The following is a 24,039-nucleotide window of genomic DNA, read 5'->3' as shown; positions in this document are numbered from 1 at the left end:
TTCAACATACAACTTTTCAACACAGAACAATGTTGTGATGTGAGAGACTTAGAAATGCACTGCTGTTAAAATCATTTGCTTTGGACAACTCTCAAAAACCTGTTGTAATTATGGAGGTGACTCCTGCTTCTCTACATTTTAGTTATAGTAGTTCTACACTTAAACGGATTTATATTTATAGATTTATATTTCCTTCATGTGTTTTGCATTCATTTATGTGAAACAAAACAAAGCATTCACATACTGGTGGTCCTGGGAAACCTGGCTGTCCTTGGAAACCCTTAAAATATAAAAGAGCAGCATATGGTCAGTGTTCAACTTGTTTATAATGGTCATATTTTTCTATTAAGCGTTATACATACCGGATCCCCTTTTGGACCAACAGGCCCTGCAGGTCCTGTGTCTCCTTTAATGCCCTGCAGACACAGAACAGCTCACATTATTCTCAGTTATGAAGTCTGTGATGATAAATGAAGAAGCCAGGCTCTAAATATTGCTTATGGAGCTAAATTTATGATGAGACACTGACCGGTGCGCCAGCCAGTCCTTGGTACCCAGGGTTACCAGGAGGACCCTGCAGAAGGGCAGGAAATGTTAGCCACTGATATATAACACTAGCTGGAGATTCATTTATGTGTGTTACACAACAGTGATGGCGTGGTGACTTACTGATTCTCCTTTCTGACCATTGCTTCCAGGGCTCCCACGCTCGCCCTTCAGTCCCTGTCAAATATATATAAACAGTTAATCAATGTCAGCTCACATGTCAGTGTGACCACCTGTCCAACCAGCCATTAAAGCTGCCAGACTGTTTGTCAGTCCCATAGTTCCTTTATAATGAGGCGCTGAGAGTCACTTACAGGCAGTCCAGGCGGTCCCATGGAACCTGGATACCCGCTCGTCCCCGGAGGGCCCTGAGGTAAGATCATACAATCAATCAAACACGGAGGGCAGGTATTTCTCCTACAGGATGTAATTCCAGGAAATTTGATTGGCGGAAATGTACCTGCTCGCCCTTCATTCCTGGGAGGCCGGGTGACCCTCGCTCACCCTGCTGACCCTGCGGATGATGGAAGCGAGGGATGATTAGAAAATGAAGGGGAGGATGTGATAGGTATGTCAGGGAGAGAGACTCCCCTGGTGGAAATGAGCCAAGGACAAGGCGAGTCAATATCAAAGAGAGGAAACAGCTAACTGGCTTGTTCCATCTCCCCCTCAGGGACGTCCACATTTGATTTTGTCCTCTCCTCTACACCTCTACGAGACTTCGGGATGCCGATTTAGGTCTGTGGTGGTGATATCCAGAGGCTGAGCGTTACCTGCTCGGTCCATGGGGGTGGTGAATTCAATCTCTCATGAATAATGATACAGATTTCCAGATGTTGCATCCTTCTTGAATAGATGTATGGTGTTCAGATGCACATTTGACCAGAGCTGCAGACATCTTGACCAAGTTATGTTTCTCTTCCAGACCGCACAAAAGACGGAAGAAAAATAAAACGAGCGGATGAGCTCAAAGCGTATTGGGATCACATTACACACTGATTCCCTGATGTATTGAAAACCTTTATTTCTCACTCTGTAAATTGAATATTGAATGGTGTTTTGGCATCAATATTAATATGCATGTGCAAGTACGCTCTGTTGCCGGGCAACAGCTGCTGTATGCGGAAGACAGATAAGTGCTGGAAGAAAAGAAAAGAAGTTATAAAAAAAATATGAGAATGTCACTAGAAGCTTTTAAAAGTGGGACGTATTATTCTATCATGTTGGCAACTGAGAGCAATCATTTCACATGAATTGTCTTTTTTTAAATAAATAAAAACCAACTTCAAAAAATGCTAAGAATATCACTGTGAGATTAGATTTAGAGGTATGATTGGTTATTAGAATAATTACTGAGGGTTGTAATTTAGAGAAAGTAATTACAAATTCATCATACTGAGGAGAAACTAATTAGTAGCTGATCATTGTGAGTAACTTCCTCACCACTGAATATGAGTGATATATTCAGCGGCAGGGTCCTCTCCCTCACAAACAGTCCAAATGGACCCGCACAGCAGAAGCTAACACCTGCCATAAAGTGCTGCTACGCCGCAAACGGCTTCCACGCAGCGCTCACATGGCTCATCCATTTAGCATCTCTATTCTCCGAAAACAATAAATCTGTAAGAGGAGGAGGGGGAGGGGGAAGGGGAAGGGCGGCTCTGTCTGCACAGCAGTCCCACTCTCCATCACTTAGACGGGGGAATAATTGAACAACCCGAGAAAGAGACAAGCAAACCATTTCCTCATCTGAAATAACTTTCATTAAAGAGCTGCAGAGAGCGGCAGGGAGGACACCGAGACGGCACAGACAGTATAATCAAGGGGGGCTTGATTGAAAAGTGAGATGATCCGTATTCCAAAAAGCCAAAAAGAAAAGAAGAAAGGAGGAGAAGTAGATTAGATAAAGATATTAAAATCAGAGCTGTAAAATAAGTTAGTACAAGTTTTGTACTTGGGCAAAATCCACAAGTTTTTGTTACTCCACTATTTTTGTTCACTTCATTCATTTACAAAAAAATGATTTTACTTCACCACATTTATTTGACAGCTGAAATTACTGGTTGCTTTAAAAAATATAATCTAAGATTGTTGAATATCATAGTGTTTGTCTGCCGTTCTGTAATATTTGTTTTCAGTTACCAAAGACTCATTTCTCCACTAAACTTCTTACATTTAACACTCCGAACCCCCAAAAACCTTAAGACTATCCAATGTTTTACAGAAAAAGCAAAGATGGGAGAAAAATGAAAACAAACTTGCGTAGCAGGGATTTATTTTTCCGTGTTCATGCTCAATTAAACACCTCACGACCACCAGATTTGTTTCTGTGCCCTTTGGACCTTTGGCCTGATACTATGTTTACTATGCATCACTGCACTAAACTGGATATAAATGAGATAAAACTACTTCCGAATCAAACAGCTACAACAGTGAAATGCAGAGTGTGCACTGATACATTAGTAACAATTAAATATTGTCATATATGGTAATGTATCACAGATTTAAAGTGAGTAAGACAGCAAAAAATGAACATGTAGTTGGAAACGTGAGTAAAACTTACGGCTAAACCAGTTGAGCCCTGAGGACCTGGGAAACCAGGTGGTCCCTGAGGACAGAAAAAACAGTGAAGGGGAAACTTATGAGACTTAATTAATTTAAAATCAATTTACACCTACAGTTAAAACAGGCTTCAACTTGTTCCTGTCAATTAAGTAAACATTGCAAGCACTGCAGGGGAGCTAGTGTGTGTTTCTCTCATCAGTATTTAAGAGGGTTTGTGTTCCAAGTCCCAGTGTGCGACGTTTTCACTGAGACCAGTAGGGGGCGCTGTGAAGTCACAGAAATCTTCAATTACAAGGCCCCCTCAAGTCACTTCAATCTAAAATTTTGAGGCAAAAACCCATAGGTGCTGCTGTAAAACAATCATAATTGTAATTTCATTCCTTCACAGAAGTTGTGACAAACTATTGTGCGGCTGTGAGTATAATTCACTTTATAGTTTTCAAACATTTTAGCATTTTTATTTTTGTGGTAAATTGAATACAAGTTTTGGGCAGTGTAGGTACATAAACACAATAAGTCCACCTTTAGAGCCTTTCAGTCTCGCCATTAACAATAAAAAAAAAAGGTGTCTTAGATCAAACTGGCAAAACATTCAGGTTTCTCTACTGTGAGTAATAAAGTTCAGCTCGAGCCTGGAATGAATCAACAAAAGGCAGATACGTTGCTGAATCCTGAGGTCTGACGCAGACTCACCATGTTTCCTGGTAATCCAGCTTGCCCTCTCTCTCCTGGAGGACCCTGTGTTCAAGAAAAGAAAAAGAAAGTTGATCGAATCTCTGTTAAGTCATTTGAAAATGTGATATAAGTGCACAGCTGCGTAGGATAGAGGTGCTCTGAATTCATAACACAAGACAAAACTGATGAAGGCGTTGCAAAACAGAAGACGGCACAACAACAGTTTTATCAGGATGAAATTGATTTCATAATCCTCGGAAGCCAAAAGCCAAACTGAATAAATGCTTTGGTTCATTTCCCAGCCTTAGTATGCTCATTAGAAACACAGTCACAGACTCACCGACTCTCCTCTTATTCCTGGTGATCCAGGTGATCCTGGAATTCCTGGTGTTCCCGTGCAGGATCGGTCAACCTGTAAGGCAAATACACAAAACACCAGGAAATGTGCACATGCGTCTGTGTGAATGTGTGCGTATCCTTGGAATCTAAGAATGATCTCGACTGACCACTGCTTCTGTGGCCTGCTCTCTCTGAAGTCTCTCCAAACACTGGAAGCAGACAAGAGAATAAGTTATCACTGCTGGCATCCTGTCAGACTGATAGCTTCTCACATCACGCCATGCAAACTTGGATACGATGCAAAATGAGGGGGTTGCCATTTTGCATTTGTCAAAGCACAACAACAAACAAGTCAACTGTGCCATTAGTGACAATTGGTATGATTCTGGATACGGATAATCATCAAGTGACGCTGAAAATGTTTCAACGAGAAAACATCCACTCTCACCCTGTCACAGCTGTCCAAGGGGGTGACCCCGGGCTTGCCATCATCTCCTTTTTCTCCCTTAGCACCAGCCATGCCCGGCACCCCCGGTGAACCTTGGGAACAGCTATCACCACAGCCCTCCTAAGGAAATACGCACACAACAGTTTACACACAGTTTTCAAATCTGGCATGTCAAAAAGAGAGGAAATACACTGAGACCAATAAACGGCCATTCCCCAAAACGTATCTCGACTCATGGACTTACATCCAAATCCACTATGGCAGTGGTGTCTTGATGTGGCCGTTCTGGTCCAGTGGGGTTCTGCAGAAGGGGCAGGGAGATGGAAAAGTCAATACTCATTTAATAACTTTTTTGCATCAATGACTATTAATAGGGGGAAACTTCAACTGTCATAACCAGCTCTTTTCTTCCACATTTGACAAACCAAATCAAAGTGTCACAATGTTTTCTTTCATATGCAGTGTTGTGGTGTCTTCTTCCTTTTTCTCATGGTTGACAGCGTTAAGGTTTCTTCCTGAAGAAATCAAAGGCTTCTTCTAAATTGTACTCAACCTCTGGCACAAGTCTGTCACTAATACTATGAGGCACTTTGGGTTCCACACATGTTCATTAATTCTCAACATTGGTATGTTTGTCCATCCCACATGGGTGATGGGCACTGTTCCTCCATGCAATGTCAAGATGCATTGAGGATGATATCTTTCTCGTGCTGCCCATTTCCCGTTGGCCCGAACGCTCCATTCCAGTGCCTGTCTTCTCTAAGCAGTCGTACAATACTTTCCAATACTAACGCAAATCACAAATACCAAATAGCAAAAAAACAAGACTAAGACAAACATTTAAATTTGGTGTGTTTGTCCTTGTATACAATGACATTCAATATCTGCATTGCACTCTGCTGAGTCTGTCGGAATGTTCTTGAAATAACTTCACTTTATCAATGGCGAAAAACATTTTACAAACTGTCACAACCTTTTCAAGCAATATGTCTGTGCTGGACCAGCTCATTCTGTACACTGTCAGGACAAAATGGATTACTGAGGAGGCAGAATGGAGGACATTTCAGCCCTCCTCCGACAGGCCTTCTCAGTTTAGAGCCGGAGTTTTGGGCGCACCATGGTGCTGCCTCATTTCGTCTCAATTTAAGATTCAATATTCTACGGTGACAGAACACCTAAACGGGACCCACATAAACCTTGCTCTACTAATCCTACTAAAAGTATACTTTCATAACACATTGTCTTTTAAAAACAAACTTAATTTACACATTAAAATTCAGTGACCAAGGCTTATTATACCCTCACAGCCCCCGAATACAATGTTTACTGCCATGTGGTTCTACAGTACATACAGTGGAAGATCAACATGAAGCTAGGATAACCTCAGCACCCATCCTAACTTATGGTTTAAAAAACTTCTGTCGAAGGTTCTCGGCTGCACCAGACATGCCCACACATTCACATACACACACACTGGATAAGTGCAAGTACACATACATAAAATAAAATAAAAAAACAGAACAGGAGACAAATGCCACCGTGGAGTTTTGCTGTCTATTTATAGCGAGTTCTGAGACACAACTGCTAAGTCCGCAAGCCTGATCACATTTACAGTGAAAGGCGGTCTGCTCCCTGTCAAAGCAGTGGGACCCTTTCTACCGAGAGAGTCTGTCAATAGCACCTGGCCTGGTTTCAAAGTAATTACTATCCCATTTGACATTGTTCAAACTGGAGCCATTAGTTAGAGAGGCCATTTTATGCTGCGCGCTATTGGCTGTTAATGGCCTTGCTCAAAAGGCGGTTCTCTCTATAATTATATGTCACTGCGCACAATGTTCACTTCTGCTACCCTCTAAAGGTATCTGCCAGTTGTTGACTTTGTGATTTCCCTGAGAAACATGCTGTTCTGTTTGAAAGGCAAAGCTGTTCTGAGGGTCCTACTGCTTTGAGTGACACAAAACCTTCAGAACAATATGAAAGAAAAAAAAAAAAGTGCCGAAGCCGATGGGTTTATCTACCAATATTAAGGCCAAACTAACTCTGGACATGAATGTGAACCTGAGTGTATGGAGTGCAGCGGGTGCTGACCTCCCCACTGTAGTCACACTTCTGACAGGAGGAAGTTTTTATTCTGCAAAAGGTTAGAGCGTACATTACCAACTGCTCATTTCTGTGCATCTCTTCTTTGCACCCATGATGCATAGACACATTAAAATAAACACTCCGTGGTCTTTTAAACGACTGAAGTGTTGCTTAATATCCAATCAATTAGCATCTTTCTGCAGGGAGTTTCTATAAGGTGAGTCTCAGATCCTTTCCAGATTTCTCGACTGATTTTCCAGGACCTCAATTTCCTCCATTGAACTGCTACTTTAATTCCTGTCTTGGAGGTGAAGTTCCCCTTGAGTGCTGGCTGCAGATCAGCATTGATGTTCCCTTAATGAAATTAAGCCAGCAGACTTGAAAAGAAACAACACCGACAGAAAGGAATCCAAAGATAACTTCGCAAAACTCCACCTCATTTCTCCACTTTGTTGTTGTCCTTACAGCACTCCCGTAAGCCTTATGTACACCCACACAATAATCCATAAAAAGATATAAACATTTTATTAACCTCTTTGTAATACTGTCTGACATAAAACCAACTCGTTCTCTGCTTAGTCCATCATCAGCAGCATCCTTTGAATAGTACAACAGCAGCACTTTCTCACTCAATACATATGATTTGTGAACCCCTTCAATCACGACTGATATATTAATCTTGATATTAAAAAAAATCACAATTCTTGGATGAGAATCAGCACCTCCAAATCCGAGGCCATGGTTCTCGACCGGAAAAAGGTGGCCTGCTCCCTCCAGGTGGGAGGAGAGTTCCTGCCTCAAGTGGAGGAGTTTAAGTATCTTGGGGTCTTGTTCACGAGTGAGGGAAGGACGGAGCGTGAGATTGACAGACGGATCGGTGCGGCGGCCGCAGTAATGCGGTCTTTGTATCGGTCCGTCGTGGTGAAGAGAGAGCTGAGCCGAAAGGCGAAGCTCTCGATTTACCAGTCAATCTACGTTCCGACCCTCACCTATGGCCATGAACTTTGGGTCATGACCGAAAGAATAAGATCCCGGATACAAGCGGCAGAAATTAGTTTCCTCCGCAGGGTGGCAGGGCGCTCCCTTAGAGATAGGGTGAAGAGCTCTGTCACCCGGGAGGAGCTCAGAGTAGAGCCGCTGCTCCTCCACATCGAGAGGAGCCAGCTGAGGTGGCTCGGGCATCTGTTTCGGATGCCCCCGGGACGCCTCCCTCGGGAGGTGTTCCTGGCATTTCCCCCCGGGAGGAGGCCCCGAGGAAGACCCAGGACACGCTGGTGTGACTATGTCGCCCAGCTGGCCTGGGAACGCCTTGGGGTCCTCCCGGAAGAGCTGGAGGCAGTATCCGGGGAGAGGGAAGTCTGGGTGTCCCTGCTCAGGCAGCTGCCCCCGCGACCCGGCCCCGGATAAGCAGATGAAAATGGATGGATGGATGGACAATTCTTAGAAATGATGATGAGTTCCCACAGAAAGCAAAGTAAATACTTGCCGTGTCTAGATTGTATACAAAGTCTATGCAAAGATATCAACAGACGCTTATTCTTGTGTATTCGACCTCGGCGGCTAAATGACGTGGCGCGAATGACGTGAAAGTCGCATCATTTGCGCGGCGGTTAAAAATTAGACACTTCAGCGAAAAACGAACGTGCGTTGCAGGGCTTTGCCAGACGTTCTGTGGGTTGGACCGGGCGGTTTATGGAGTGGCAGCCACTAATCAGCTGCTTAGAGCCGGCCAGCGCTGGAGGAAAGAGTTGAGTACAGACCGCTTACTAGAGCTGGAGGGGAAATGTACTTGTTGTCCTACTATGTTATGAACGTACAGAGGAGGGGGGGAACAGGCGAGAGAGAACCACAGTCTCTGGTGAGCACCATGGTGAGTTCATTGAGAGGCTCAGTTAAATTCAAACACACAGACACACTGCTAGCTCAACACAAATCAACACAAATCCCACAATCAAACAAGCAAAGCAAACGGTCGTAACACAAATACAATTGTTATTACATGGAAAGTTGTTCAGATTTTTTGAGTCAGTGCCAAATTTTGAAGCAATCCATAATCTTTTGTGATTAAATTCGATCCATTATATACCAATCTTTGACCTAGGTTTCTAAATAAGTACAGTAAATACCAGCTCCTGACAAATCATGTACACTGTATCATTTATAATAAGGCCCCAGATCACGATCAGAAGATACAAGCCGCCTCTCCTCCTCTTCTCTCTAATTTTACTTACGCTGAATCCAGGCAAACCCGGGTTCCCCGGTATCCCGTCGTTTCCAGGGATACCCTGAAAGAAGGAACTGAGGTTGAACTGATATGTTGCCAATCAAGGGGTAACCACTCCCATCTCCACCAGAGTCAAAGGGTCAGCGTCGAAATGGTAGCACCTCTTCCTCCTTCCGCCACATCTTATAAAACTTCAGAAATCTCAAATTCTGATAATGACCTCATCAAAGACATGACCTTCTCCATCTAGTTACCATCACCACTCCTGATGTCTTTGTTTCACCTTTGACTCTTGCAACACAGATCACATTATTTGAAGGTCTGCTTGACATACGTATTTTATCAAATCATAACATTGGGCTTTGAAATATTGTTTTGAATCATGTTTTAAACATGACCTTCAAATAACTGTTCATGTCTTGACAGACATTCCCAAAGCTTGCTCAGTTGCTTCCCACATGGGTTAAAGCTTGAAGCACCGGGTGGTTAGTGCGTTCATCGTTTGATCCTGATTCTCCAAACTCTCCGCATCCTAAACCAAACTAATGCACACATTCAGTTAGGATTCCATTCCATTTTCTACATGCACATTTTGAACTTTTTTTAATTTCACCATTAAGTTGCGAAGCACGTCAAAGCATTGCCTTTCTGAAGTACCCCAAACGCTCAAAGCTCAAAGCCTACATGAATGGCAGCTACTAGTTCAATCCAGGCTGATTGAGCAGCTACTGAGTTGAACTGAAGATTACCACCCCCTCACCATCAAACTGCCCCTTTTCTATTACCTGTGGTCCCTGGGTGCCGATATGACCCTCAGGCCCAGGTGGGCCAGGCGGGCCGGGAGGTCCTGGTGGGCCCTACGACAAACAAAGACATAGCCACAAAAGTCTAATGTTTAGTCAAACACAATTGAATATTTCTGTGATTTTTCCGAAAAGAAACTTGTGCAAGTTAACAACAGAGAGCTTGCAAACAAAGCATTGAAGACTGCTGGCTGACAGATCAGACCTGAGGCCCGGGCTGCCATGGGTGCACTGAAGTTCCTGGAGCTCCCTGGAAGGCAAGTAGTCAAAATCAGAGCAGCACAAACAGGATATACAGAAAGCTCATGGTAGGAAGTTAAGAATAATCACAACAAATGTGGAAAATTAATGTTTTTTTTTTTCTATGAGTGCGTCCCCTGTGGAGTCACGGTAAACCCTCTGAGAGTTGTGTTTAAAAACTCAACGTGCATTCGGTCTCCTGTTGCGGGGTAGCAATTCTCTTGATTCAAATAATTGCATGCCTGCACGTGTTTATTGGAGTGTGTGTGTACGTGCATACGTGTACTCACAGGTCCGCCTACACCCGTGTGTGCGGGGCCTATGCAGTTGCACTCTCCAGGTTCCCCCTAAAATATACATCAAAAAAAAGCTAAAGTGAAACTCTTTGCACAATTTTTAAGCACATGCTGCACAAAAAAAAATCGAGTGCTCATTCAACATTAACACCTCTCTTGTTACTGTAAGGAAGTCAGAACTCTTTGAGCTTTCGGGACACTTTTTGTGCAGATTTGCTAAATCCCGCAATCCTACGCATTACAAAGACACTCGGAACCACAGGGGATTTCTTTTTTCATCAACTTTAAAGCGCTGAATTACATGGATTTGTCTCTTAAAGATTAATGCGGTGCGAAGAAACGAGGTACGGCACTACGATGAGATAGAAGGTGCAATTCTCCCAAAATCTATAAAAGGATTATCACACGTGTTCTCCCTACTTTTAGCTAACATCCGAATGTGATTTTCACATCATATATGAGGATAGCTCCAGACTCTGTATGAATTCGCTGCATAAAGACTCTGAGTCCTCGGCAAAATGTTACCTATTTTTACTTGTTCCCCAGCTTTGTTTTTTTTTCTTGACGTTTTCCTCTCTAACCGTGGGCTCCTGTCCCACATTGCACACTCCTCCCGACCCTTAAGCGCTGCCTCCACCGCTTCTTCATCTTTCGCACCCTCTCAGTGACAGTCTGGACCGGTGGCTCTGATGAATGCGGTAATTAATAGTCGCACACACTCTCTCTTCAGGCCCCTGAAACTCCTCTTGTCTGCCAGCAACAGTACTACTCGTCACCTCTGCTGCTACTCTATCTGTGCCCCGAGGCAGGCGTGTGCATGTGAGTGTCAGCCCATGTGTGTGTGTGTGTTCGTATGCACGGGAAGGGGGGGCCTGGTGAACCATCTCTTGTGATTACCATCTGTTCCACCCCCTTACATTCAAACCCCTCCAGATCCCTTCATCCACACAAAACGGTAGACTTACCTTGTCCCCCTTAGCTCCGTCAAATCCCTGCAAAAGGAGGAGACAGCACACATGCACACACACAGACACACACACACACAAACACTTAGTTACTCTTGCTTTGTTGTTCCAGAAGAAAGCTCACGGGGCAGTGAGCTGAACGTAGATCAGGGGACAGAGGATGAGATGGGAGCAGACATTGCCTCTGTTATGGATCGAGGCAGACATCCTTGGTTACAAATGATGCCTAAATCAAGGACAATTCCCAAAGAAACTCAAAGAAAATTAAAACTCGCAACAGACGCTAACACAGAAGCCAACAACTCAAGGCTGCGGCAGAAATTTCTTTAACAATTTGCCACATTGTCGATGCATACGTAGCTACAGTAGCATGCAAATGAAACACACACTGAAGTAAATAAATGAACAAGACAACTCACAGGTCTGCCATCAGCTCCTGGCAATCCTTGAGAGCCAGGGGCTCCATCTCTGCCCTAATAAATGAATAAGAAACAGTGTTTGACAATATAACAGCGTGACAGTGTTTGCCCATGTGCACATATAAAGAGATGCATCAGTGTCCTACTGGGGGTCCCGATACTCCAACGCCCTCAGGCCCCTGTGGTCCTGGAGGCCCGCCATCTCCTCTGGAGCCCTGTGAACAATAAACATGTCGTATCACACAAAATGAGCTGCATTCGCCTGCAACAATAAGCTGAGCTTACATGGCTCTATTTAATGCTACCTTATCCCCTGCAGGGCCAACAGGTCCAGGCGGTCCTCTGCCTCCAGGAGGTCCCTGCATAAAACACACAGATTAGACCAAAATCTCATTTTGTATGCAGAAAAAAAAAAAGACTTGAGAAATATGAAGTGAAGCTTACAGCCAGTCCCGGTAGTCCTCTCGGTCCCTCTACACCCTATGACATAAATGAAAGAGACAAAACATCATGAAATACAAGAGGTTTCGGGAGTCTGGCAAGGAAACAAAGAGCGGAGATCGGGGCGAGGAGGCCTGTCCAACTGAGATGTCTCACAGTGGAGGAAGCGAGGAAGGACTGTTTTCCTTGTGTCAACAAAGCAATGATTCCACAACAAATCAAAGGATTTGAGAGGATTATTTCTAGATCGTTATTTACAATCGCATGACTTTACTTGTGGATCCAAGAGGCAGGAAAACTGTGATATCACGGAGAGATATGGTGTTCATTACTGAGATCACAGCAGGACCACATCCATTAAGGAGCTGTTTCTATGCTGTGTATGTGAGAGCTGCCCCCGCTGTCAACATAAAACTTTTTATTGATGCAGATGTTTTTTTTTTTTATAAAGACCCATCAGCCTTACTTGTGGTCCTGGAAGGCCGACACTTGCGACTCCAGCATCTCCCTGGAGGGGGCAGAGGACAACACAGATGAGAAGCTGTTAGTGACAGAGACACAATCCTGTGCATGTATTTATAAATCTGATAATACAATAAATGGGCATCCGTACCTTGCTTCCCTTGGGACCCACGGGCCCCTGAACACCTGGTAAGCCTGGTTTTCCCTGGAAAGAAAACATGTGCGATGATCATTAGTAATTCTCATAGTACAGAGGGGCAGAGGCGACGAGATAAATAAACAGAAACACAGTCCCCGCACATTTTTGCCAGGTTTGCCTTCTCCTTGGGGACCGGGTTCTCCTCTCTCTCCTTTGGGGCCTGGCACGACTACACCATCACCCACCACAGTGCCGGCAGAAGAGCAGCTGGTACAAGCATCACCCTGGGAAAACACAGCAAATGTAAATCATGGTCCAGGGACCTTTCAGGACAATCAAACCAGTCAGCGGAAAGGAAAAAAGGGACTGCGCAAAAAAACATGGCTGCTACTTTTTCCACTGTAGACCCTCTACAACTGATGCTGTAAATGTCAGTGTCAAACCTGTCAGATGCAAAATAAGGAACGGCAAAGTTGATCTGACTCCACAAGTCGGGTTCTCTGTACCTTCTCTCCCTTTAAACCAGTTAGTCCATCCCGACCAGGCTCTCCGGGCAGTCCTGGGGCTCCGGGAACACCATCATCTCCCTGATCTCCACGATCTCCTTGTTCACCCTGGTAACATCGCAACATGATGATGTCAATTCTTCTGTACTGACAATACTTACATTAAAGGTAAATATATTTGAGTTTTGACCAGTTGACCAGTGCTGTAGAGCACAAAATCAATAAGATAACAGACGATTTCACATTTTTTGTGTTTAGAAATGAGTCCATGACCTGTAGGTTCTGCACACCTGATGGCAGGAATGGCTACAATGTCTGTCCACACTGGTGACAACATGTTTGGCACCATTTATCAGTCCGACATATATATCATGCATCACTAGTTATCATCAGTCACTCCCCGGTTTGACCCCAAAGATTAAGCTACACATCAATGAAAGGCAGATGAAAAGAAGACTGGTGGCAATTAAACGTATGTATATATATATATAAAAAAACAATACGTTTTGGTGAGAAACGCTAAACTTTAACGCAACTTTTGCTTGTGTAGAAACCTCCACAGGGAACGATTTTGTTTCCTCCACAATCTCTTCTGTAGCTGCATTGTTTATGTGAAAGTCAGATACTTTTATATCTCTTGGCTAAATTGACTTTCTGTGTTTTATTGTGAGATTTATTGAACTCCCGAATGCTGATAATGGCATCAACCTTAAAAATCCTCTATTGCTCTGCCTGTGCTTTGGAGTCCCAGCAAAGTGATTGTTGGAGAGCTTCAGTGAAATCTAAGGCAGCCTGGCTCTGTCGATGGCAGATTTATTTCCCAGTTTGTAGGTAAAGTGATCCGAACGTTCCAAAAGACTCTGCCTGCGATCTCTTGAAATATTATTCAGCAGTATGGGGGGTGATTTCCTAGCAGACAGCCTTGGTCCCGGTAGATGTCAGATCAGTAAAGAAAGTCTGAGTCAGTCTCAAAAGGCCAGCAGCGACTCCAAGTCGGTTAGGGCTGTTTTAAAAAACCACAAACTGCCCAACAGACACTGATTAATTAGTTTTAATTTCTAAGCAGACACCAAGGCTGTTTAATGCGCTGTGAATTTTTTTTGCCGGGTCATTGCTTGTATACACCGCGAGTGAAAATACATATATGGATGAGCTTTTTATAGAACATATCTGCACAAAACTTTCACAGGAAACGTACCTTTTCTCCAGGCGCACCGGCAAGACCTGGTGGGCCCTGTGTAGGCAAACAGAAGGCGATTTACCTCAGATACACGATGCACAGCTCATTCTCACACACCCGGACTCTACAAACACACGTGCAGTCGGCTACAAGTATCAGGCAATGCCTTCTCTATCTGTTCAGGTAAAAATAACTGTTGACATAAGCTAACCACAGAGGCACACAGCATGTAATTGGGAGGGGTGACGGAAGCCAGCAGAGATTTATTACTTAGTAAGAATTCTGCGGTAACAGGAGAATCCTTGCACATCCTATTTATACAATAGGCATTATGGCTGATTCCCCCTTGGGATGAAATCTTTCAGCATCTCATACTTTTCACTCATCCAGATGCAGCCTAATCTTTTTTCTAACAAAATGAGACGGCGAGAGACTGCTTCCGTTGAGTAGAATTTGCATGTAGATAAAGACAGATAATTCCGACAGCGGCGGTTTAACTACAAAAAACTACAAAAGAAATGACGTTGCTGCTTCTAAGGGAGCTGCGGCACTGTCGTGCGTCTGTTTGTATTGTATCGGCTCCTTCGGGTTTAAAGGACAAAATGCGAAGTCACGAGTATAGTAAACAACCAGATGCAATCAAGCACAATAGCATAATACGCGATAACTAACAGCACATTAAAAAATTGTGGCGACATAAACAATCTACAATCGATATAAATCTGTACGATCATACGAGACGTGAATAACTAAATAACTCCAACATAAAGTGAGTTACCAGAGCAAAACTGGAAGTGAAAACCCGAAACAACTTCACATGAATTTAGCAGCAGGTATTAAACGCTCCTTTGTTCTTTAGGAGCTCAGAGAACACCACACTGGACTCTAAAGGAAGGAACAAGAAAGTCATAAGAGAGCCTGACCTTTCATCATAGGAAATCTGAACAATCTGAATGAATCCGACAATTCATACGTGTTTGCGCGTTTCTCTGTGTCTGTGGTATACACTGTCATGAGTGCAAGGATAGCATCAGTGATGCTTTTAGTCCTTCTAGTACTTGATTTGCTTCCATCGCAAGACAGACATCAACAAAAACATTTAAAGCAGATTTAAAGAAGCTAAATTCAATTTGATTTCGCTTCTAGATATTCTTGTACAGGCCATCTTTTTATAACAGATCAATTTCACCTGTTTGCCATCAGCTCCGAGACCTGTAGGTCCGGGTGGACCTGGAGGGCCTTGTTCTCCTGGCTTGCCTTGAGTTCCCTCAGGCATTTTGATGCCGGCAGGTCCACTACCAACCTCTGCTGACTGGCACATACCACACTCGCCCTAGGTAGGAGCAATGGAGTCGGGAAGTTTAGTATGCATGAGAATGAAGGTGAAGGATGCAATGAGCAAAGCATATGTCGTGTGATTACCCTTTCACCCTTCAGGCCAGGAAGACCGAGGCCAGGCCGCCCTTGCTCTCCCTGACAGAAGAGAAATATAATATTAGAGTGCAATGGGATGGCGTTATCAGAAAATATGCACATGTAGACGTGTTTCTTAGCAACAACACTGTGGGATGCTCGCACATACAACACGTTAAACATCCCAGTGAAGAAATTCAGCAGGGATTTAAACTGCCAATCAGGTTTGCAAAGTCTCATTTCAGGATCCCCCTTTAACTGAAAATAAAACTTATTAAATCCCATATTTTAAATGGTTTCTTATGGGTGAAGCTTTTCCTGTATATACTGCAGTCACACAGTCTAAAATGATGTTTTGCACTAATGTAATAGATCCGGCACACACAGTGTTTGGTATATTTTGATGGCAATCAGCAGGTTTATGAATGCTGATGTGTACTAATATACAATTGAGAATGAAGGGATTTAACCCATGCAAACAGCATGTTTTTTATTATACAGCATTAGTTCAACAAATGTTACTTGTATGATGGCTTCTGGGCTTTTAACCCACACTGCACATTGACTGTTTGGGACACACACATCAATTCTCATTAAACACAACTGCGAGAGCTAACTTTGCATCGCCTGGATTAACATCATCACTGGTACGATCCACTGTTGCTCACTGGACTTCCATGTGTGGTGTTAGCTAGCCAGAGCCTGACGGATGTGTAAAAGTGTGGTAGAAAATGTTTTAAAATAAGAGGATAGGTGACAAGTACAAGTATATCTCTAGACCTCAATTTAAATGGTTTCTAGCGAAAATGTCCACGTCCATCGAGACTGTTCGTAAATCGTGACCTGTCCTAATCGTGTAGATCATCTTCTTAAACTTTATATTATTGACAAAATAGAAATGCCCCCATTACCACTGAGAGTGAATTCCACAAAGCAAAGTAAAGTGTATCACTGTATTCTCTTGCCTTCATGCCTCTCTGTCCATCCTTGCCGCCGGGTCCCCTCTGTCCGGGTTTTCCCTGTGATGTGGACCCATTTCATTTTAACAGCGTCACTGAATTAGAATGGGATACGAGACATTCTTTCCGAAAGAACTGAATCTGAACTTACCGGTTTACCATCAGCTCCTTTGCTGCCTGCGTTACCCTGAAGACAAATTTTGTTGGGAAAAAAAAAAAAAGAAATAATAATAAAATGACTACAGTGTCTGAATTTCACAAATTGATAAAAATGGATGGTTCTTTTAAATTGGTAATTCGCTTTTCATAGCAAGGAGCACCCTACGGGCAGCCACGTCAGATGATTGAGGTTTTTCACTACCTAAGCTTTGCACTAATAAGTTCCCCGCTGAGTAAAATCCCCACGGCAGACAGTTTTGGGCCCTAAAATTAGCGTGCTGCTGTGATTATCTTCCCTCATGAAGTCTATTAAGAGCCCCATTCAGCAACCAACTGAGTGAGTTCCCCTTATGTAAGCGCAGTCTGCTATTGAGGTCACCTACTCTCAGCCCCGTTTCTTTTTATGTTACTTACTTTCTCTCCTCTAAGGCCAGGTGATCCTACTTTTCCTGGCTCCCCCTGTGGAGCAGAAAAAAAAAAGCCAACGATACATCATTTTAATGAAGGTGCTTATCGCTGCTCGCACATGCAAGCAAACACACTTACGTTAACAAAAAATCAGAGAATAGACATACAGAAAAAAGGCAGTTTTCTTCTACCACGTTTGTTATGTCATGTTTTTCCTTTTTGTTTTCACCTTGGTTGTCTTCAAATGCTTTTCATTCAGCACACCAGCCGCGTTCATTCTTACTAGAACATGCTAACCTTCTCTCCGCTCTTTCCGATCCCGGGCTCTCCCTTCTCGCCCTTCTGCTGCAGGGTGTGGGTCATGACACCCGGGAGCAGGTTAGCGGGCAGCTCTCCGAGAGTGGGGCACACGGAACACGGCTCCCCCTGAAGCAAAGTCGAAGACAGATCAGAGGTAGGTCAAAGAAAGTCTCCAAAGAATTATCCGCATAAAAGATTCATTCAAGTGAGGTATATCAACACAGAAACGTTCTGGCGCTCCAACACAGGTGCAACTAACGCTACATAGAAGATTATGTGTACAGTGTTAGCAATAAAAAAACAATGTTTAGTTCGCTAATTAGGGTATTCCATCAAGCTGACAGCAAAATAAAGCAGTCTTAACGAGAAATAGTTTAACCTCGAGCCTAATAAAGACACAGGGCTGACCTTTTCTCCTTTGGCGCCATCTGATCCTTGTTCTCCCTGAAGAATACAAAGAGCAAATTAATTCCAGCTCACCCTCGTGAGCGTGTTTGCTCTAGGATCGCTCAACATGGCATTGGAGGCATGCATAGGCATTTGCAGGCCTATTAGTGCGTACGTGTGCCGTGGGAGTAATCGAATAACGTATTATCAACAAGGAAAATTCACATAAACGCCCCCCTCAAGTTGGAGTAACAACATTTGGTACACGTTGCCAAGTTGACGTCATATGACGCTGAAACATGGCAGCTTAAGATAAACACTTGGTTGATGGTAACACGCACATTTGTGACATATATTTAATGGCTTACGTGATCAGTTTCATTTGCTCTTCCCTGCCGCTCAAGTACTGAAAACAGCTGTCAATGTGCTGTTTCAACGCTCCGAGTGATAAAATGCAAAACATTGTCCGTGTTGCTCCCACATTCCCACTTGATGCACGTGAACACACACCAAAGTCAGAACGACACCTTCCGACTTCAGAACTCAGGAGTTTTGGACCGTCCAAGGAGCACATGAACGCAGCATATATCATTCATTTGGGAGTTGGTAGCCGTGGGTGAGGAGACACGAGCGCCGACTAAGGGGGTCGTGTACAGAAGTGCTGAATTTGGTCTCTTTTTGTTCTGTGGAGTTCAGTGCATCTGTTTTGGGGGGGAGCCTTCTGCACTGCTGATGTTAGCATATCTAAATGTGTAGAAATGCAGATGAGCGTGTATAGGTCACGCTTCCACAGAATGGGAATGAACAAATAGCTGTATATGAATGAGAGGGAACTTCTTACCTTTTGTCCCGCCTTGCCTTCAGCACCTTCAGGCCCCTAGTAGATACAGAGAAGGACGAGGAGAGGGGGAGAAGCAGAGATGAGCTAAAAGTAAGTGTGCTGTTAGTTCAACTTTGTTAGAGCGAGATGATATCTCCCTCTCCCCTCCTTCTCCTTATGCCCTAACCAGGTATGACAGATGGATGCTGACGTTATTGGAAATCGTTGCACAGAGAATCTCATAAGGCTCTAGATTTATGTTCTTTCCTCCTACCGCAAATCATTCCCCATTTCACCTGCTGGGATAAGTGGGAAGATGCAGAATGAACAGAAAGAGAAATACAATGCAAAGTATGTCGATTCCTGGCTCACCGGAGAGAAAGAAAGAGGCGTTAAGATTATATTCACAAAATGACCTTTGCCTTGGAGAATAAACTTTTGACAGCCTATCAGGCTTTTTCTCCTCGAGCTGCCGCAGAGCTGTGAGAATTACAAGGCTGAATACAACCCCAAGGTAAGAGTAAACACCATACCTTCCCTCGGAATGATAAGAAAAATAAAATACATCCACTATCAAACACGCGCTCAAGGTTCAATTGACGGCTACAGCTCAGACTGTTTCTACGACTCCCTAATAAAACAGGCAGCAAGATCGTAAAAAATGTTAAACTGAACACTCCGGGGCAGGCTCAGAATACATTACAGTATGACATTGCGGTCAAACTGTTGTTACTTACAGGAAGTCCTAGCTCTCCGATTCCTGGTAATCCAGGCTCTCCTTTAGGGCCTGGCTTTCCTTGAAGAGACACTGCGTTACCCAGATCTGCGGGCAGCACGGGGCACACTTCACATGGGTCACCCTGAAAAGTGAACGCAAGTCAGACAAAGTCATATGTGGACGAGGGAGAAGACACAGGCATGCAGATCAAGAGATTATAGACTATGTGGGTACCTTCTCTCCTTTAGACCCTCCTGGTCCTCTTGGTCCCTATGAAAACAGCAGAATCCCAGTTAAACACTGATCGGATCAGCTCACAGTTTGTACAGTGGAATCTCATGCATACATTACTGAATGTAAATCAATATTGTAGAGAGCCTCTTACGGGATCCCCTGGCAGTCCATCTTCTCCTGCGGGTCCTGCTTCTCCCTGTTAACACAGGCAGCTGCTTTTGTCTCAAGAATATTGTTACAGTTACCATGAAATCCATCACTTTTTAGCTAGCTAAGTACTGTTCAGCATAAGTCACAGGGGTTTCCTTAAAGTCTTTTCAATTAGCTCAAGCGCTCCTTCATCATTCACCTCACCCACCAAGTTCAAAAGGGTGGACTACAAACTGGATGCTATTACCAGCTCATTAAGCACTGGTTGCTAAACTGGATGTTTCAGCTATACTAGTAACATTCATTGTAGCTACATTTGTTAACTGTTTACTCATTCATTGTTACAACAGCTAATTTGTGACTTTTAGCTAGGAATTTCAAGTGCATGATTCTTAACCATTTCTACTGTTTAGGCCTATCCGTTCTTTAGCTAACTATTTTCACTGTTTGTGACTCACCCCATTTTCTTTAGCTAACACTTTTGGCTAGCTATTTCAATTGTTTATCTCTTACTCGTAGCTCAATGTTTTTACTATTTCAACAGCTAGCTAGTTTGTTACTTTTAGCTTCCGTTTTCTATCAATTCGTTATCTACAGTTATCTATTTTAGCTATTGTTCTTAAATTTTAGCTTATGTTTCACAACCTTTACCTCACTTTTTCAACAGCTTAAACATTACTTTGGCCTTGCCGTTTTAACTCTGTATCCATTACCTGTAAGCTAACTTGTGTGCTGCACCCTCTGTGCAGCACACAAGTTAGCTTACTGGTTATTGTTTATTACTTATAGCAAAGTATCACAGTAACGGAGTAGAGAGTAAACCTACCTTGTCTCCTTTTGGACCACCCGGTTCACCAGGAGGGCCCTGGCAGGAAAAAAAATACTTTCAAATTCCTTTCTTTAGATATTTTTGGCTTTTGTCAAGGGCAATGCATGCTGCCAAGTCCTGCCCTGCACATCTGAGGGCAGCATGTATTAAAAGCATTTTTGGGGGCTATGTAAGGGCATTAAAATAATCAGTGAAATGACACAATCCAATATAGGCCTTATAGAGTTCTTCAAATTAAAAATCAGACTTACTGGCAGGCCTGGCTTTCCAACTCCTGGCAGGCCTGGAAGACCTGGCTTCCCTGGCTCCCCAGCCAACCCTTCGGGACCCACCGAACCTGGTTTACCCTGGCAAAACAGCTCTATTAAATCCAAACTGAACTAAATGTAGGTGACAGACAGGTTGATGATCTAATCGCCCAGACTTAATGCAGACAGACCTTCTGTCCCTTGGGGCCGACTACACAGATGGACCCTGTTCGACCCTGAAAATGGTGACAGACAGAGAGGAGAGTGACAGCATCAGTACAGGCCGGTGACATCATCACGATCAGCCAAGAACAATCTCTAAAATCGCTCTGAAATGTCTTAATAAATCATTAAAGACGCTTGTTGATTGCCCTCATTTGTTTCGACACCGCTAATAGTAAGAGTCTGTAAGACGTGTTATCTTCAGTGGTGCATATGCAACATTTTCTGCCTGCCTGATTCAAGTCACATCAACAAGCACATTCATATTCAAAATGTCAGATGGATGGGAGGCTTAAGAAAATCTATCCTCCACCAAATCCATCTGTCCAGGACAAGCACTTGGCCTGGTGAGCTGCTAAATGTGAGGTTGTCTGCTGCCGAAAAAAACCAGGGGGGGGGGATATCTCGGAGCACACACACGTTGTAATTTGTTCCCCAAAAACTTTTCATGCGTCTACAGGATCACAGCGCTGAACAGGGAAGATTATAAGGTTTAAGTCTCACTGAATAGGCGCCTGCCTGTGTGAGAGACGAACACAACAGTCAATGAGGCAGCATTGATTGTGCAAGCTTTGTTGCTCTAGTCTAATCTAACAGGCATTAACAGGCTGACTTAACGCCATGGGGGAGAGGAGGGGGGAGACCACATATCAATGGGAGTCTGAGCTTAAAGAGAAATACAGTGCAAGTTTACTGAATATCCCCTCTTAGCCTGATAAGACTGGCTGTGCGAGTGCCTGTGTGTGTGTGTTTGGAGGGTTCGCACTCACATCGGCATTTGTGGTATTGAAATATATGAATCGAGCTAAATGTCTGACTTAACCTCCAAGCAAATTAATCCCTGAAAGACGCTTTCACTAGCTGCCATCACATGGACAATACAGCGCGACTGATACGTTAATGCCGAGTATTACTGGCCAATATTAAACCGTCACAGATACATCGGAATATATGTTGCCCCATATGTGGAAAATCTTTTTTTTTTGCCTAACATAATGCGGAAAAAAAGGTGCTCTGGAAAAATGATATCGGTTTAATTTGCAGTATATTTACTGAATGTGTTTGTTTCCTGCCACTATTGCATATCTTTGTCACGAGTGTTTGATAACCACATCCCTGGTATCATTGCAAAAGACTTGTATTTATCGGCCAATATATAAAAATCTGAATGCACCGTCATTGGACGCAAAAATCAAGTATCGGTCTTGACTTATACCAAAAGTAGAAATAAATAAAGGGATCTGAAAGATTTGTTTGCGTGCGCCAGAGAATTTAATCATGTAAGAATTTTTTTTTTAGATGTGCAAAGGGTTTCATGTTATGAAGCGTCTAATCTAATAATCTGAAACACAGTATCATTGAAACAATTAACTGATTTAAATATTTACATCCTTCACGACCCTCACAGAGGAATGCCTGTATGGTACGAACACATTATTCATTCGCCGTGTGCCTTTCCATTGTTCATATCACTGAACGCTTCCCCCGCGTGGAACAAACATGCACAGAAGGCAAACATCTAATTATATGTGAACATGGTTAATACTCGCTGATGTTTTCCTTTTGAACTGATAATCAAAGGTTTACACCACCAATCTATTCGAGCTTGAAAACATTTTGCCTTGTCAAAGCAGGAGAAGCACAGGCGGACTCATATCAATAATGGCTGCATTCCATTTAGGTGAGCTTGCTCCAGCGCCGGGGTACTGCAGTCCATGATAATGCAGCTACTTATTCTTCATACAGAAACTCAGTGACACAAAAAAAAGACAAAATTACAGAGAACACCTACGTCCTTCCCTGGAGTGCCTGTGAGACCCTGTGGACCGAGCTCTCCCTTCTGACCTTTGTCTCCCTGAAGACAGAGCCGGAACGATAACAAAGGTGAGAAACATGCAGAGAGAGAGACAGGTGAAAATGAACACGCCGTTAGAAATTAATTTTAAGGACCATAAAAAGGTCATATCTTCATTATTCATCAGAGAAAGATGCCAAAACCTTTCACCTTGTACCCAGCTGCTTGGTCCCAGTTGGCAGGCAGCGCCTGTCGAGAGAGGGGATGGAGACAAGTCCCAGATCAATGACCTGGCTCTAAAGAGACATCACACACTCACCACTGGAGCATAGCAAACAACACAGTGACCAGTCAGCAACCCGTGTGGACTACCAGCTGGACCCATATGCTCCGCTCCGTCTCACACACACACACACACACACACACACACACCCTCGGACACAATCAATATTAGAGATGCAACAATCTGAGGTATCTACAGATGTGTATATATGAATCCGATACATCAGACTTAGGCACCTGCACACAAAAATCCATGCACACACACACACAGACTCACCAGCAAGCACACACTCATTCCCTCTGCATAATTAATACTGGGACTGGATGCTTGCAAATGAGGATTTGGATTGGGATCAAACTAAATAGCTGAAGGGTTTACAGGCTTGAGAGGCAGTGGGATGCAATGCTGTAACCTGGAGCAGGAGATTGGCACTCACCGAGTCGCCTTTGTCTCCCTTCTGGCCTTTGGGTCCCTCTGTGCACTGAGGTCAGAGACACTTGGTTGGCATGTGTTATCACAGACCACTCTTTGGCCAAATTTCAGGTTCATACTGCGCTGCGTGCCAAATAACGAGACAATGCTTTTTGGCAAAACGAGGCACGCTGCGAGAGAGGCAAAGAGCCGCAGTGGAAAAGTTACTTACTGGACCTGAATGGGAGCCAGAGCAGCCGTCACCCTAAGATGGAGAGAAGAAGAAAAGATGACTGATTGCTTGTGTTGGGAGGATTTGAGTGTGTAGATTGGTCCACAGCCAGCACCATGTCAGACCGTAGCGACATCAAAG

The 24,039-nt window shown here is 43.7% G+C and overlaps 1 protein-coding gene across 3 annotated transcripts in view; it reads right to left on the bottom strand.

Annotated features, from left to right (window-relative positions):
• col16a1 (collagen, type XVI, alpha 1) overlaps positions 1-24,039 on the bottom strand; it is a 75,177-nt gene that overhangs the window by 10,859 nt on the left and 40,279 nt on the right. For 2 of the 3 annotated variants that reach the window (XM_030411442.1, XM_030411443.1), the window contains 44 exons: positions 23,899-23,931; positions 23,692-23,736; positions 23,183-23,221; positions 22,970-23,032; positions 21,147-21,191; positions 20,959-21,054; positions 20,705-20,743; positions 19,880-19,924; positions 19,729-19,764; positions 19,514-19,636; positions 18,798-18,833; positions 17,978-18,013; positions 17,567-17,695; positions 17,276-17,320; positions 16,854-16,889; positions 16,709-16,762; positions 15,753-15,803; positions 15,520-15,663; positions 14,349-14,384; positions 13,151-13,258; positions 12,806-12,928; positions 12,657-12,710; positions 12,510-12,551; positions 12,047-12,082; positions 11,908-11,961; positions 11,749-11,817; positions 11,603-11,656; positions 11,184-11,210; positions 10,213-10,269; positions 9,888-9,932; positions 9,665-9,736; positions 8,887-8,940; positions 4,818-4,874; positions 4,574-4,693; positions 4,293-4,334; positions 4,127-4,198; positions 3,805-3,849; positions 3,110-3,154; positions 1,007-1,060; positions 861-914; positions 670-723; positions 530-574; positions 363-416; positions 245-280 (listed from right to left, as the gene is read on the bottom strand). In XM_030411442.1, coding sequence (XP_030267302.1) covers positions 245-280; positions 363-416; positions 530-574; positions 670-723; positions 861-914; positions 1,007-1,060; positions 3,110-3,154; positions 3,805-3,849; positions 4,127-4,198; positions 4,293-4,334; positions 4,574-4,693; positions 4,818-4,874; positions 8,887-8,940; positions 9,665-9,736; positions 9,888-9,932; positions 10,213-10,269; positions 11,184-11,210; positions 11,603-11,656; positions 11,749-11,817; positions 11,908-11,961; positions 12,047-12,082; positions 12,510-12,551; positions 12,657-12,710; positions 12,806-12,928; positions 13,151-13,258; positions 14,349-14,384; positions 15,520-15,663; positions 15,753-15,803; positions 16,709-16,762; positions 16,854-16,889; positions 17,276-17,320; positions 17,567-17,695; positions 17,978-18,013; positions 18,798-18,833; positions 19,514-19,636; positions 19,729-19,764; positions 19,880-19,924; positions 20,705-20,743; positions 20,959-21,054; positions 21,147-21,191; positions 22,970-23,032; positions 23,183-23,221; positions 23,692-23,736; positions 23,899-23,931 — 2,604 coding nt within the window. The remainder of the gene's footprint in view (positions 1-244; positions 281-362; positions 417-529; positions 575-669; positions 724-860; positions 915-1,006; positions 1,061-3,109; positions 3,155-3,804; positions 3,850-4,126; positions 4,199-4,292; positions 4,335-4,573; positions 4,694-4,817; positions 4,875-8,886; positions 8,941-9,664; positions 9,737-9,887; positions 9,933-10,212; positions 10,270-11,183; positions 11,211-11,602; positions 11,657-11,748; positions 11,818-11,907; positions 11,962-12,046; positions 12,083-12,509; positions 12,552-12,656; positions 12,711-12,805; positions 12,929-13,150; positions 13,259-14,348; positions 14,385-15,519; positions 15,664-15,752; positions 15,804-16,708; positions 16,763-16,853; positions 16,890-17,275; positions 17,321-17,566; positions 17,696-17,977; positions 18,014-18,797; positions 18,834-19,513; positions 19,637-19,728; positions 19,765-19,879; positions 19,925-20,704; positions 20,744-20,958; positions 21,055-21,146; positions 21,192-22,969; positions 23,033-23,182; positions 23,222-23,691; positions 23,737-23,898; positions 23,932-24,039) is intronic. The other variant, XM_030411444.1, reaches the window with a different exon arrangement.

This window comes from Sparus aurata, chromosome 3 (assembly GCF_900880675.1).
Source record: "Sparus aurata chromosome 3, fSpaAur1.1, whole genome shotgun sequence".
NCBI classification, from domain to species: Eukaryota; Metazoa; Chordata; class Actinopteri; order Spariformes; family Sparidae; genus Sparus; species Sparus aurata.
Note: the sequence above shows the minus strand (reverse complement) of the source record. Positions and strands in the feature narration are given on the sequence as shown.